The sequence below is a fragment of the Salvia hispanica genome, chromosome 6 (assembly GCF_029641045.1).
Source record: "Salvia hispanica isolate PSC_SH4W2 chromosome 6, Shi_PSC_v1, whole genome shotgun sequence".
In the NCBI taxonomy this organism is placed as follows: domain Eukaryota; kingdom Viridiplantae; phylum Streptophyta; class Magnoliopsida; order Lamiales; family Lamiaceae; genus Salvia; species Salvia hispanica.
The window spans coordinates 38,655,626-38,670,100 of record NC_142697.1 but is presented as its reverse complement, the minus strand read 5'-3'; the positions used below and the strand labels follow the sequence as shown (position 1 = coordinate 38,670,100).

At 35.9% G+C, this 14,475-nt stretch overlaps 1 protein-coding gene across 4 annotated transcripts in view; it reads right to left on the bottom strand.

Moving 5' to 3' along the window:
* LOC125206044 (binding protein) overlaps window positions 1-14,475 on the bottom strand; it is a 28,972-nt gene that overhangs the window by 4,824 nt on the left and 9,673 nt on the right. For 3 of the 4 annotated variants that reach the window (XM_048105320.2, XM_048105322.2, XM_048105323.2), the window contains exons 13-33: window positions 14,317-14,466; window positions 12,884-13,039; window positions 12,627-12,668; window positions 12,151-12,492; window positions 10,269-10,442; window positions 9,954-10,114; window positions 9,562-9,877; window positions 9,032-9,464; window positions 8,602-8,926; window positions 8,289-8,477; window positions 7,571-7,832; window positions 7,274-7,465; window positions 6,982-7,200; window positions 6,716-6,892; window positions 3,346-3,461; window positions 2,775-3,236; window positions 2,260-2,473; window positions 1,525-1,746; window positions 966-1,430; window positions 575-880; window positions 39-485 (exon numbers count right to left, since the gene is read on the bottom strand). In XM_048105320.2, the coding sequence (XP_047961277.2) occupies window positions 39-485; window positions 575-880; window positions 966-1,430; window positions 1,525-1,746; window positions 2,260-2,473; window positions 2,775-3,236; window positions 3,346-3,461; window positions 6,716-6,892; window positions 6,982-7,200; window positions 7,274-7,465; window positions 7,571-7,832; window positions 8,289-8,477; window positions 8,602-8,926; window positions 9,032-9,464; window positions 9,562-9,877; window positions 9,954-10,114; window positions 10,269-10,442; window positions 12,151-12,492; window positions 12,627-12,668; window positions 12,884-13,039; window positions 14,317-14,466 (5,370 nt within the window). The remainder of the gene's footprint in view (window positions 1-38; window positions 486-574; window positions 881-965; window positions 1,431-1,524; window positions 1,747-2,259; window positions 2,474-2,774; window positions 3,237-3,345; window positions 3,462-6,715; window positions 6,893-6,981; window positions 7,201-7,273; window positions 7,466-7,570; window positions 7,833-8,288; window positions 8,478-8,601; window positions 8,927-9,031; window positions 9,465-9,561; window positions 9,878-9,953; window positions 10,115-10,268; window positions 10,443-12,150; window positions 12,493-12,626; window positions 12,669-12,883; window positions 13,040-14,316; window positions 14,467-14,475) is intronic. The other variant, XM_048105324.2, reaches the window with a different exon arrangement.

Below are 14,475 nucleotides of genomic sequence, written 5' to 3'. Positions count from 1 at the left end.
GACAATGTCCTGGATAAGTAAGGTAAAAATTTAACAACCTCAAATCGTTTAGGATCAAGGGCTCCAACAGGCTTTGATAAATCTCTGAAAGTGGCTGCTTGTTTCAAATCAAGAGTTTCAGATGTATAGTCCGCCAATATCCAAGGAAAGACGGGATACTGGGTTAAATCATTGTATGACCTTCCTGCAAGGGTATTGAGAATCATCAGATATTCAAAGTTAGTCATCTCTCTTCTTCTCCATCTTTCCTTAGCGGTTTCTGCCATTTCCTGAGCTACGCGTCTGTCAACAAAAGGAATAACTCCGGTCTTTTCCTTGTAGCCCTTTAACGTAGATTCATTTCTGGTTTTCACTATCAAACTTCCGACATCCTTCGCATCTTTTTGAGAAGCAAAATTCAAAAATATTGGTGCAATAGAGTTAACAAAGAAGATCTCTACTGCAGTGTTTCTCAGCAAGAACCGAGTCCAATGGACAGCCTTAACCTGCAAGCACAAAGAACAAATGGCAATTAGGTATACCCATATAATGTGTAAGACAGTAACAAAAAAGAAGCATAAAAAGGGATAAGTACATCTAGTATGTTCCACCACCGGTGCCGCTTAGTACTTATATGCTGCTTCTGACATCTGTCTCCAATAACTATATCAAAATTCTCTGGGTAACCTAGTCTTTCAGCATCTCCATTCAAACTTGTGGGCCATTTTAGAAACTTCTGCCTCTGAGGTCCTCCAGAATGTTCAGGTTTCTGAACAGGTGATCCTCCTGTACCTTCGACACAAGACTCAGCAAGGAAATGTAAGGATTTCTTTATAATTGCCAATCGCCCAGATAATTTCCTCCTTGGTGTTACAAGAACACAGGGTACTTCCATGAGAACCTGCAAATACATTAGAAAAGCAAAAAACATTGGAGATAAGAGTGGTCGTTGCTCTATGGCTTCACTATAGATGCTCAAATCATACCTCGCTGGTCTCTGATTCTGTTACCGGCGGGTAATCTTCTCTATCTTGCAAAATTTCCTGCTCAGTACTTTCTCTTGTCACCTCTTGTCTGCCTGATGTATCCTCAATCTCAACAATCTGTTGCTGGCTAGATTCATCCTCATTTTCATTTGGCTCTGAAGATCCTTCGTCAGTAATTCTTTGAATTCCTTTAACAGAAAATTGTTTCATTTTCTCCAAGGTGACACTCCCCGAACCAAATTTGCCATCATTGGCAGAAAGAAGTTCCTCATTGTTAGATGAAGTGGAGGAAGGCTGACAAAGCTTATCATCAAAATGATAATTCCGTCTTAACTTTTGCCTACGGCGCCATCCGTCCTCGGTCTTATCAAGTTTCCAATGTGCATCTATGCTATTGGGGAACGGATTAGCAGACCATGGACCCCTTTCATCAATTAGCAAGCGGAAGATATGAACCCACTTCTCCTGTACAAGGTAAACTTAGATGTGAGCATACTACGTGCAAGAATAGAAAATTTTATACAATCAAGGAAGCAAGCCAAAGATATTCATATATTACAGATACAATTTGCTGGTCTTCATCCATAGAGAGCTGGCAAAAAGATCTTCTACTTTCATCGGAAGAAAGAATGGCACTTAAACTACTCTGTATCTGGTCCTCAGAAGCTTTCTTTTGAGTAGATTCTAAAGACATATTTTCTTCCATTTTACTTCGCAGCTCATCTAATTGCAAATTTCGATCTACTGACACACTCTTAATGTATTTGACCTCATCCGCGACCTGCAAAATATAGATTTAGATAACAGGAAGTAATAGCAACAACTCTTTAAAAGTATCACTTCACAGGTTTTCTTATCTCGATAATTACAACAGAAAATCTCGTTCCGCTTATGATATCCTTAGTAAGAAAAAGAAGAAACAAAAAAAAACACTTTGCCTGCGACCAAAGGAAAATTTGACGAGTAACAAGAAGATTCTGGGCCAATGGATGGCTAAGCAGTTTTCACTTGTACCTCACTCTCCAGTTTGGCAAAACTTTGAAGGTATACTTTAACAGAAACTACTCAACCGTGCAGTGGTCGGCTGGCACATTTAGGGATTCAAAACCCTCACCTTAACTGGGAATAAACCACCCTTCTTGTTACCGAGAAAAATAATAAATTTGTACATATTAATATGTTTTCCAGTTTATCTAAAGTTTTATGTATTCATTTGGGTGCATATGACAAGAATCCAATATTATGTAGGCGCAGTAGCTAACTATAATAAAACCTGGGAAGAAAAGAGACATACCGCGCCGAGAAGGCGATCTTTCTGGATGAAATTCAATATAGAGTTCCCTTCCTTTGATGTACTACCTAAATCAGACAAATCATCACTATCCATGATGCTTGTAGCTAACATTGACTTCCCGCAATTGATAGTTTCACGTATCAATCTGGATATAACATGAATACGAACTCCACCATCAAGCATTCCATACTGTGACCTAACAGCATGCAAGGACCTGTGCACAAATCAAGCGGTCATTACCTAAAACATACTCTCCCCGTCCCATAAAAGATGGCACGGGATTTTAGGAGATGTGAGATTTATAGTAATGTGAGAGAAATTTTTCTAAAAAAAGGAAATGTGACATCTTTTGTGGGGCAAGGGGCAATCTAAAAAGGAAAGTGTGACATCTATTATGGGACGAAGGGAGTACATTTCTTTATTAATAAAAAACCACCAAATAATAATTTAATGAACCAGACATTAAAAACAGATCCTGCAAACATTTTTCAGCTGCAGTTGATAAATTTTATTACCAGATAAAAAGTTGCAGCCTACTCTTGCTCTGGTCATCATCAGGAGTCAAAAGGAAAGGCAACGCAGGAACAACTTGTTGGACGCAACGAGATGCTCTCTCAAGTGATGTTCTACAAAGATAGAGGATCATTAATCGGTTAACGAATCTTAAGCATTTTTCCCCTCTCAAGAGCATAGCCTTATCAACAGCTTTATTTGGTTTTCCAACTAGTGCACTGCTTATCCCCCCTGACACAGCTGCAGCCATCTCAGCAGCTGGGATATTTAATGATTCTACCAAGCCACGGGCTCTTTGGCTTAAAGATGGCATTAAAAATGATGAAGACATTGGTAAACTTTTGCTCTGTCCCTTTCCATTCATTTCACTGATAATAATCCAAAGGTTGTCATATAAATTCCACCACTCATCACAGATTTTTTCATCTTCATTTAAGAAATGTTTGTTCTGAATCCCATAATTCCTATTAAGAAAAAAGTGAACTATATTAAAAAGAATACATAGAAGTTCAGGTGAATCATGGATGCAGTCAACGTCTTCGAATCCCAAATTAATAGCAAAGATGATGATACCCAGGTAAGTTATTGGCAGGCTCTCCCTGCAAGGCTTCAACTAAAGCATCATTAAAGTCTGGGCAGTTATCTAGTTCTGGAAAATGAGAAGAAAACTTGGAGCTGCATGCTGGAAACTGTTGAAAGGGGAAAAAAGTTTCTTTTATACAACAGAATAACATGTGATGCAAAAGGATATAGTTCACCCTACACCATTTTAAAATAAGTAAGCAAGTATATAAGCGACAAGGAATATCTATTTCAACAACCAAAAATTGCATAAACAAAATGGCATCCCAGAAAGGATTATCTTCTATCATATTCTTTGGACTTTTCTAAGGGCACGCCATCTTGAAACTATAGGGATGTTTCCATTACACTTAGTTCTTCAGTTCATGAAAATCAAGGAAAAATTGAAACCATGATGCACGGATAGGATCTGGCATTAGATGGTCCAGATTAATCATCAATATCATGTCATTTTTTATGGTTTAATATTGCACGCAGGGGTAATGTATAACTTTTTTCTAAAAATGGAAGTGTGACAACTTTAATGGGACAAACTAAAAAGAAAAATAAGACATCTTTTATTGGACGGAAGGAGTATTTTATTGTTTCTAAAAATAGAAATGTGTAATCTTATTGGGAACAAACTAAAAAGAAAAGCGTATTCTTATAGTTGGGACGGAAGAAGTACCAATTAATAGGTCATCCAAGAAGTTGATGCCTTAACATCGTTACATGAAAAGTAACTTTTTCCTTTTATAGAGTATCATTTTCTTAATAATTAATATTCCATCTGAAGCAAAATACAAATAATTTTCAATTCAACACAATATCATTATTGTTGAATGCCAACATCATATCATTTTCCCATCATCAGAATATCATAATCACAAACTCCCTCCGTCCCACAAGAATATGCACTCTCTCATTTTTAGTCCGTCCAACAAGAATAATATGCACTTTCTAATTTTTGAAACTATTTTCTCATTCCTATTCACCACTAACAATATTTTAATTACGTTTTCTCTCTACCTCTCTTACTTCACCAATTTTGCATTAAATTCTGTGACGAACCCAAAGTGCATATCCTTTTGGGACGGAGGAAGTATAAAAAAACATTTTTCCTATGCCATAATATCATTTTTCAACATTTATAATATCATGCAATTAGAATTTCATTATCCTTATCAAATTACCTTTACTTTGATTCTCCCTCTATCCTAATTTAGTTGGGGGGTTTCTTTTGGGCACCGAAATTAAGAAATTATGGTGAATGGAATATGAAGATAAAATAAAATAGGAGAAAAAAATAGAGTAGGAGCGATAAAAGAGAGAATAAAGTAGAGTAATTAGATGTCTTGCTTTTTGCCATAAAGGAAATGACTCAACTAAGTTGGGCCGAAAAGGAATACAACTCGACTAAAAGTTGGAACGGAGGAGGGAGTGTATTTTTTGGAAAAAAATAATTTAAATTTAAAAAGTAACGTGGAAATTAACATTTTTATAAATTGATTTCCAAAATGGGTTTGTGAAGAAATAGCCATTTCAGAATCATATAGTCAAATGTCAAAATTGTCCTTTCCATCATACACCCTTCGTCCCATAGAAATAGTCCCTCCAGGGTTGGCACAGATTTTAATGTGTAATTGTTAAAGTAAGAAAGAAGGAGAAAACAACAGTTGAAATTGTGTAGTGGATGGTGGGACCCATAAATGATAAAGTAAAAGAGAAGGAGAAAAAGGTTACCATAAATGGATATGGACTATTTGTATGGGACGGACGAAAAAGGAAATATGGCCTATTTCTATGGGGCCGAGGGAGTATTAGATAGGGGTAATCATATGATTATAATGCATTTGGTATTGATAACATTGAGCAAAATTGTTATTTACCACCATGTACTCCCTCCGTCCCAATAAATATGAAACATTTGGATTTCGGTACGGAATTTTCTAGTGTTGTTTTGTGAGATAATGAAGAGAGTAAAGTAAGTCAGATCCATCTTAAGAAACGTTTCATTTTTAATGGAACCAAAAAGGAAAACGTTTCATTTTTAATGGGACAACAAAAAAGGAAAACGTTTCATTTTAAATGGAACAAAGAGAGTATAAAATAATTACGAAATAAAAATACACTAATGAATTCTCCATACTCTAATCCCACCCCTAAGTATTACACCCCTAAGTATTAAATCTAGTGCTTTATTGACAATTCAACAAAAACTAAAAAAAAAAACTGTCAATTTATTACTCCCACACTTCTCTTTTTAGTTTATCCCACAAAAGATGTCACACTTCCTATTTCTTTAAAAAAATCTTACTCCTAATATACTCCCTCTGTCCCGAGGTAGTTGAGTCATTTCTTTTATACACTCGTTTTGCAAAAATGAAAATAAATAGTTAAAGTGAAGAAAAATAAAAATAAAAGAGAAAATACTACAAAGAAGAGCCTTTTTATATTATTCTTTTCCTAACTTTAGTCTCTCCATTTTAACTATTTATAATCATTTTTCAAAACAGGTGCAAAAAGAAACGACTCAATAAATATACTCCCTCCAACCGAAGATACTTGATGCGTTTCTTTTTCTCTTCATCTCTCTTACTTTACCCATTTTTTCTCTTTTTCTCTTACTTTACTAATTTTGCATTAAAACTCGTTCCATTTCCCAAGTTCAAAGGAGTAATAAAACATGAGTATAATGAATTAGTGGAATGTGGGGTCTATCATTTATAAAAATGAACCGGGACTTCTAGTGGCAGACTGAGGGAATAGTTAAAGTGAAAAGAGAGTCTTCTCTATATTATTCTCTTTCTTACTATACTCGTTTTAACTATTTATTACTCCCTCCGTCCCACAAGAATATGCACTCTTTCCTTTTTAGTCCGTCCCACAAGAATATGCACTTTCTAATTTTAGAAAGTCTTTTCTTTCTAATGAGGTGGGACCCATTCTCCACTAACAATACTTTAATTACTTTTTCTCTCTACCTCTCTCTTACTTTACCAATTTTACATTAAAACCTGTGCCGAACCCAAAGTGCATATTCTTTGGGGATGGGGACGGAGGGAGTATCATTTTTTCAAAATGCGTGCAAAAAATAAATGCATCTAGTAGCTTGGGACAGAGAGTATTTTCTTTGTACACTTAATACACAAAACAATATCTCCTAAAATTTCGTGCCATCACTACCCCAAGTGTTACCCAAGTTTGACATCTACCTTGGACGGAGGGAGTACTATTATTTACCTAGGAGCAAACTTTAAAAGTGTCTTACAATTATGAAAGATGAAGTGCAGTCTCACTATTTAGAAGTGAAGGATAATTAGTCATATTCTAATGGGGCATGGGCACATCGGCTAATGGAGATTGAATAGAAACAACATACCGGAAGCCGATTATCTAATTCAGAGATGAGCATTTCATCGACTAGCTTTACAAGGTAGAATGTGTTGTCTCGACATGGCTGACAGATGAAAATATTTTCTTCAGCAGATGAGTTTATTAGCTTCTGGGTCAAATCTTCATATATATCACGAACAAATGACTGATACGAGATGCCAACCTGTAGAAACATGACTTTCACGGAGTTTGTTCTTTGGTAATTTAGAAAATGAAAAAATTATAAGTTCTATGAAGAAGTAGTAGAAATACTTGTTCACTTTGAATAAGCAGAAAGTTCACAGTCTCTTCTAAATTCTGCCAGCCACCTTTCACGGAAAGAACATAGTGAGAAAGCACAAGACTGTAAATACTTTTCACCATCTGTTGCTCATCTATTTCAGAATCATCACAAGTTCCTATTTTCACTTTGTAATTTATTAACACGTCAAGCTTTCCGGAGACTGACAACCAAGAATTCCACCCATTTTCCTACATAAAACATTGACGTATTTTAGAGGAATTTATTTTTCTTGACAGAGTACAGCAAGCAAAAAATTAGTACCATAAGAGCTTCAATATTTGAAGGATTTGAATCTAGTAGATCTAATAAATCACCCATGATTTTCACTCTTGAAGTGCGATTCTCACAACCTGACAAATATTTGAAAATGAGAGGTAAAATTTGAGGAAGGTAGAACTCAGAATTATTCCTGCTGTTTTTCTGTCTATCAGGTTGGTTCTGCTTCTGCAAAACCTGCAGGCAAGGCAGAAATAATTGTAAATTCTGCTGCATATATTTTAACCTACAAAGAGATAAATGTGAACACCCTGATAAAATAGATTGAACTTTTGTAAGCACCTGTTTTGGGCTAGCACCACCTAGGAGAACATCAAACAGTGTAGCACACAGAAGGTCTGTCTGGGGGTATTTGAAGATCCTGTCCGATACTATGACAAAAAATGTTTGAGTAACTGAGCTGACTTTCTTATGACCTTCAGATAAAGATTTAGATCGCCCCACTGCAATGTTGAAAAATTTGGACACTTTCTTTTCAGAAGGAAGACCAACAAGAAGTCTTCCAATAAACTGTAACCCAAGCAGTCTAACTGGCTCAAAATCCCTACAGTAATGATAGACACAAAAGTATATGAACCAGAACCACCAAGTTTTAAGCAACAAAACAGTGTTCATGCTTTTGTACGTATTTATAATAGCTCAAAAGATTTTGAAACATTCTGGTAAAGAGTGGACAGTGGAGGTGATAAAACTGCTAAATATACTGAAGATCACTCTGACATTCCTTCACCTAAAATAGGTTCCCGTCACTCCACTAAATACTTTAGCATGATGTAAAGAACTCAATAACTACAAATTGCAGGAAAATTTCAGCACATTAAGATGAAAAATAAGTTGAAAGAATTAGAAACAATGCCAAGAATTATTAATGACATCATACCAGATCCAAACACTCAGTGTTGCCAAATGTTTGAAAATTCCATGAAATAGTATAGAAGTAAATGTCATCTTTGTCATTCTTTCTATATTAGGGCATTGCATCACAAAATTAAATAACTACCTGGACAGAAGATTTACAAATATGTGATAACCTCCAATTATGTTCACTTGTTCCAGAAAGGAAGCAAGGAGTTGTTTGTCGGAAACTGCACGTATGATCATATTTAAGATGTCTTCAATGCAAGCCGTATCTTGACAGATTTCAGTAAACGCAATGAGTGCTTTTATGTCAGATGCAGTTATATGCTCCCTACAAATTTAAATAACCATTAGAATAACTAAATGAGTGTTACAAAATATAACAGAAGCACTACCCAGTAAGTATTGACATAAATACAGAATCAGATGTAAAAGCATTACAACACATAAAGTACCTGAGACTCATCTCTCCAAGACTCAATAAAAGAAGACGGATTTTATGTACTTCACTGTCAGGTTTCTCTCCGACAATTTGGTCTGTCAAGGCCTGCTTGCTCCTGACAGCACGTTTGGTCTCAGCATTGCCCCAGTAAAACTGCCGAATAATATCAAGAACACGAGGAAGCCTACAAAGACTCTTGAGCAACCTCAGATCATTATCAAATTGCTGGATAAGGAACATGTATAGCTCGCGTTGCACCTTGTAAACTGTGTGGACCCAGATATGAGGGTTTAGAAAGACATAAGATATAGCATCTTTTACCAGCAACTCAGACAAGCCTGTAGGTAAATATGAAGTAGTTAGAGAATGAAGGGCATTTGAAGAGAAGCATATAATCTTATATACAGAGTAGCTGATAACATTGATGAGCAATTTAGGCTTACCACCATTAGAAACAACCCCAAATAAATGCTTTAATGCTGAAAGTGTTTCCAGATTTAGCTGATTGGCTGGAGCTTGCTGCAGCAAAAATCCCAATACTGAAAATCCAGAAAGTAATAGCATCTGCTGTTGATTGGCTAAATTATCATCCAAGACCGATGCTATTAGCTTAATAGTTTCAGCAGTTAAATTTCCCAGAGTAATTGGAGGTAGCAACATCTTATCATTCTGTTCGCTTCCATCTTTTTCATACATCCCAGGCTGTTTTAAGAGAGGAAAAAATACAGAAACTCCCCCAACACAGTAAATAATCTGCTGTAAAAGCCGTCGAGAGCAGAGCTGTGTTCCACCCAATACAGTAGCTTCTAAAGTCCTCTTATCATTTGCATGGTCAGCAATTGGTGAGACATTGGATAATGTCCTACCAATACTTGCCTGAAGAGAGAAGAAAAGAATTTCTTTCAGTCTCGGAAGTTATACAAAAAATTAAAGATCCTTGTTTGATCTGGCATACTGCCTATGAAATAAGAACCTGCGCATTAAGTCCAAATATGATTTTTGATGCAAGCCCATCTTTAGCATCAAGAAATCCACCAGGCAGAAAGTTATCCACATATGCTGAAATTTCATTATCAAGGAAGTAATACATATAACTTGGTCCTAAAGAACAAATTCCACGTACAAGTTCAGCAGGGATAGCATCGCTGAACAAGTATGTTGGACCTATCTGGCCGCAAAATGGCAAAGCGTCTTTGACAGAGTGCATGACATTCTCGTCCTCGGACATTGGTTGCTTGAATTTAGTGCCAATTGTGCAGGTCGTCAATGGTTCACTGATTTTGGGATATCTGGAATTTATAAGAATGAATATGAAAGTTCTTTCATTGGTTTCCTTAGAACAAAATCAACAGAAAATTAGACTACCTGCACTTTTCTGAGGATAAAAGAACACCATCCAAATAACACTTCAGCTGGCTTCCCCCAGAAAATGCTCGACCAACAGAATGCACTAAACTGAAAAAGTACCACTTCTTTCTGACAAGGTTGAAACTCATAGATGCACATTGTCTTTTCTGATTAATTGACTGAAATATAAAACCAGGGTTACTAAAAACATAATAGTATCACTTCATTCTGCAATGATACCTATCACAAATTCACGCTCAAAAAGAGATTTCAACGTAAAAAAGATAAGGCTACTGTAGTTAGAAAGAAAAAAATTGGAATTCAAAGCATCACCTCATATATTAGCTTATCCATTCCAAGAACAGCATAGCATCCCCGTCCATTTTCCGTAAGGAAACTAAAGAGGCCCATTGGTCCATTTTGAGGAAAGCTTTCTATCCTGAGCCAACATGTAAAAGAAAATCCTTTGTTCACAGGCCACTGAACTGGGGTTTTGATTACTATGCCCTGCATAGGTCACAATCACATCTGTTAACCAATAACATATCTTGTTCAAAAGATGAAAATAACTATGGAATAACCACACCCCCCCCCCCCAACGAAGGAATATGTTAACAGTTAACACACAATAGCATAACTGTCTTGCTCAGAGGTACACTCACCCTTAGTTTTTTAGAACATGCAAGACTTTCTGAGACACAATAACATATACCTGTGGATTACATGAAACATATTTTTCCTTATTAAGGTAACAGCCTTGTATATTAATTTGGAGTAGTCAGCCTCACACTGAAGTAGTACGAGATCGCACGGAATTGAGGGAAGGTTTTCCTCGTGGAATCAAGCTTTCTTTTGTTTTAGACTTTTTTAAAGAGTAGAGATAGCTCTTGTAATTATTGCTTCATTTTTTTGGAGGGGGCAGTGGATATCTTGTCTACTCTATGTATCTCCTCTCTTCTTATCAAATCAAATGTTTATAATAAAGTAATAATTAATGATTGCTTTATCATAACCTGCCTCCAGTTGAATATACTTTCGTAAATCCAAATTTTGGTATAAGTACTGGATATGAGTAATTGGAAATTAAATATTGTTCTAGAAACAGGATATTACAGGGTTGAGATTAGAAGCTCTAACAGATCATAATTCTGTACCATAACTTCAAATTTTAGCATAAGTACTGGATAAGGCACATCTTTTACCAATAACTATAAGTAATTTCTACTGGGTAAGTAAAAAAATAACTTTCAGTAAATTCTACTGGTTTAGGTGACTGCACGAGTTTAAAACTCAATTACAAACTATGCAAGCAATATTTTACTGGTGCTAGAATAGAAAGTGCTAGCTTATATAAGAACTTTGGAGCAAATGAAAGAAACCAACTCAAACGTGTGATGATTACTTTTGCAAAAGGCAAAGCTGAGAGACTAAACATTTCAAGTAAGTGAAAAATGCAAATTATAGACATGGTTCTAAGTCCAAATCCAATATCTCTGGTTTGAGATGCAAGCCCCAACTAGTCATGAGCTGAAGAGTGACATCATCTATAATGATTTAGCACTACAGGAGAAGCATGAAATTCTGATGTAACATAATTTTCCTTGTAAAAAAAAGGATGTTTGAGAATTTATTTATTGCTAACAAAAAACATGTCAGATAATTCATGTAATTCTATGGCTTATCTTATGTTGGAGTATGATTCAACATTTAAATAAAATATAGTTCAGAGGACTCCAAACAAAGGCTTGATTATGTAATACTCCCCATTCCTTGTTAATTGAGTCGCTTCTTTTCGGCACGGAGACTAAGAAAGAGATGTTTACTTTGTTAAGGACAGGGAGAAGAAAGTAGGAGGGAGAATAAAGTAGGAGAGAGAAAGAGAGATGAAGAGAAAATAAAGTAGGAGATAGTATTACTTCTTTGCCAAACATAGAAATGACTCAATTATCTTGTAACTTCCCGAATTGGAAAAATGAGTCAATTAACAAGGAACGGTGGGAGCACAGAAATCAACCTCATATATCATTGGGAGTTCTCGGAATCATATATTTGGATACCTAGCAGATTGATTGTGTGCGTAAGTGTTTGTGGGTGTGTGCTAATTCCCCTTTTCACATGAAAATAAAGTCTAAATGAGCCTCTGTTAGATTTATGACACCCGAACTAATACATGAAAATCGAGCAGGCTGTAATGAGGGAGAATGATTGAACTTACAGAGTCAGCACCATTAAGGTCAAAGAACGCTGTTGGCCCTTTCTCATTAAGCATTGCTAACATGCTCGTTAACAGTAATGATCTTGAGTGCTGTTGACCAGCTCTATCACTCCGAAGCAGAGCAAATATTTTACGGATATCCTTTCCAGATATGCTATGCCCGCCAACAACCTGAATCAACCGAGAAACTTTCCAAACAATAGTTTCACAATTTTCTTCTGAAAACCAATTCAGAAGAAAGTCTAGCATTCCAGCTCTAACACATGATGCTTGATTAGACAGAGAATCTCTTAGCAGCTGTAGGAACATATCCAGCCCATGTTGCTGCAATGAGTCACTGCTCTGCCCAATTATTGAGATAGGTAAATTATTCGACCAAATTTTAATATTATTGCAAGAAAACAGAAAAACTGAAAGGTTACTAGAGGGACAAAAGTACAGGAGATAAAGAGCGTGCAAGCTTATAACTAACAAACCTTTTGAAGAACACTGAGATAAAGCAAGATAGCATCTTCATTCTGATCCAAAAAGAAAAAGAAAATATGAAAATTAGGGTACATAATATAGTATGTATCTGTCAGTTTTTATCCATTGTAGCGCTCATCAAGTTACCTCAATGACTTTGTTTCGGGCCATGTAATGCAACATCCCCACAGTAAAGGGTAAGGTGTAGGGTCCAGACCCCCATTCTCCCCTCCCCGAGAATAAAGAAAATAAAACAATAGAAAATTACCTTAATGGCATAATTCACTTTGAGATCAAAATCTCCATCTACAAGCATATCGAGCAGAGCACTTAAAAGTAATTCACTAGGCTGCCATTGGCAGAAATCCAGCAGCAAACTCCTTAAAGTCTGATAATCCTTGCCAACAAGGGCCCTAAAAGCAGCCTTGAACATTGAAAGTGAAATTAGTCAAGGAACAGAATTGAAACCAATGAAGATTCCCCAAAAGCACCTAGCCTTTCTTACCGACCAAACTACCATGATTAGACAACAAAATCACATGAACTACAATTTTTGTTTTGCTTTCACCAAATACTTTTTATGCTATCTATATATGCTTTCCTGTCTAAACTAATATTGGGGGCATAAAATCATCAAATCTTGACAGCGATCGTTCAGCATTATATTTATATGTATGAAGTCAGTCAATTTTCACACAAATTAAGCTTACATATATGTTGAGCAGCTGGGATGCTATGAATAATCAATTAAGTTTCTTACATGGGTAACCAGGTGGATATTTGTGAGTTTTTTTAACTCATAGAAGATAACGGAGTTTAGAAAGCTAGACTGGAACTTTTGTAAGTGATATTGAGACTTAGGAGGCACAAGCCTAAAACTCAAGAAAACTAACAGGCTAAGATGGAGACGTATGGGGTAAACCTTATGTATTATTGATTGTGGTATCTCAAAAAGTAGGTTTCTCAAAAGTTTGTTTCACATTTTGGGATTAGGCCTGCTAAAACCAAGTCAGGATAATTTTCCAAATGTATTGTCTAGCTGAAGAGCCAGAGAACTTGAGTAGCCTAACAGATTTTCAACTGAGTACAAGCTTCCCTAACCTATGCAAACATTCTTCCTTCTATATATGTGTACTCTACCATGGAAATACTATGAAAACATCCATCTTTGTACATACCAACTTAATTTAATACTAGTATTTAGTGTCAATTTGGGCATACTTTGGTAAGAGTACACAGTTTATCACATAGTTTACAATACAGTAACAATATAATTATACTTTTAGGGTGGGTAGGTACATCCCAATATATTGAGCTACAAACTAAACAGCTTAGGATGCTATAGTCTTAGAATCTAGCATTTCTTCTGTAGCTTATTGTTTCAGCATTCCTAATTAAATACTATGAAGTACATTATGATCAGAATATACTTCATTCGTTCTAATTCTCACATGCTAAACCTTGTCTTTTGTTGTAGCTTTGCCTGTCTGTAGATTATACATCGTCTGCATTTTCAGTGAAAGAATTGCCAGTTTCAAGTTGTCAATCCAGATAGCGGAAAAAAAAGTTAAAAAAAATGAAAAGGAAAAAGAAAAGAGAAAAGGAAACAGGTTGGTGAAAATTGGTATATGACTCTCAAACTTATAAATATTGAGCAGGCAACCAGGTGTTACATCTGCTATGAGGAATCAAAGAGGGTACCTTTGAATCATCATTCTGCGACAGCAATGAAGTCAGAGTTTGAATAACATTTAATGCCAGTTTCTCTCCATTTTCAGCATCCAGATTTCCATTCAACAAAGATACAACATGTAAGAAGCATTCACCATCTCGGAACAAGATTTGGAAGTGCTGAAAAAA